The sequence below is a fragment of the Octopus bimaculoides genome, chromosome 4 (genome assembly GCF_001194135.2).
Source record: "Octopus bimaculoides isolate UCB-OBI-ISO-001 chromosome 4, ASM119413v2, whole genome shotgun sequence".
NCBI lineage: Eukaryota > Metazoa > Mollusca > Cephalopoda > Octopoda > Octopodidae > Octopus > Octopus bimaculoides.
Genome location: NC_068984.1, coordinates 82,026,967 through 82,028,039, shown reverse-complemented (window position 1 = coordinate 82,028,039; position 1,073 = coordinate 82,026,967). Strand labels below are relative to the sequence as shown.

General features: G+C 36.1%; 1 protein-coding gene across 5 annotated transcripts in view; it reads right to left on the bottom strand.

Annotated features, from left to right (window-relative positions):
- Positions 1 to 7: 7 nt before the first annotated feature.
- Positions 8 to 1,073, bottom strand: part of LOC106882353 (DENN domain-containing protein 3) — a 60,081-nt gene continuing 59,015 nt past the window's right edge. For all 5 annotated transcript variants that reach the window (XM_014933002.2, XM_014933001.2, XM_014933003.2 and 2 more), the window contains one exon: positions 8 to 650. In XM_014933002.2, coding sequence (XP_014788488.1) covers positions 411 to 650 — 240 coding nt within the window. In that variant the 3' untranslated portion in view covers positions 8 to 410. The remainder of the gene's footprint in view (positions 651 to 1,073) is intronic.

Below are 1,073 nucleotides of genomic sequence, written 5' to 3'. Positions count from 1 at the left end.
TATTGAATTAATGTATATATATATATATATATATATATATATATATATATATATATATATACACAATTTAGTTTTTCCACTGTTTTAAAAGCCATTTCCACATACTTGCATGAGTGATGGAACTTATTTGTTGGAACAACTTTTGTTTTTCACAGCCGAGTATTGTTCCGAACACTCCTCACTCAACCATGAAGTTTGGAGCAGAGCATGCTATTTCTTTATGTTTTAGAATTACTTTTTACTCCAGGAAACGAGCAAATATTTTGCTATATTCATGATCACAGCTAGTACCCGAACCAGTAAATACCAACTTGTGGCCAATGTTTAGTACATTCTATGTCAGCTCTGTCAATAGTCATGGTTGGTCTCTGATGAAAAGTCAAGATGGAGTTGCAGACTGGTTAATCCAATCAGAGTAATGTATCTGGAACCTGGTTCTGAGAAGAAATTCGACTAAGTAAAAAGTTCAGTTTTCCTACACTCCAAATAGCAATTTTACTGTCTTTGTTGCCAGAACCACTAATTATATATCGGTCCTCAACAGACAACAAGCAATACACTGCATCCACATGACCTTCCAAAACAACAACATTCTGGTATGTTTGCTTGTTATACACATGTATTGTTCCTTCTTTGGTGCCAATCCACATCTGAAATAGGAAAAAAAAAAAATTGAAAATTTACATGTACAAATATATATACAGATAGGCGTAGGAGTGGCTGTGTGGTAAGTAGCTTGCTTACCAACCACATGGTTCCGGGTTCAGTCCCACTGCGTGGCATCTTGGGCAAGTGTCTTCTACTATAGCCTCGGGCCGACCAAAGCCTTGTGAGTGGATTTGGTAGACGGAAACTGAAAGAAGCTCGTTGAATAGACAAATGGTAAGAATTTGTTAAATCCGAAACTAGTTCCTGTTTAATAATGCTTTTTTAGGTGATTTTAAATGTCTTGACCGCTCACGTTTTTGGTATGCTGCTATATTTCATGTTGAGAACATTTTACGTCTTAATAGACACAAGATGTGATCTATTTCTAGCGCATTAATTGTCCACGTTAGTGGTCGACGTTATTT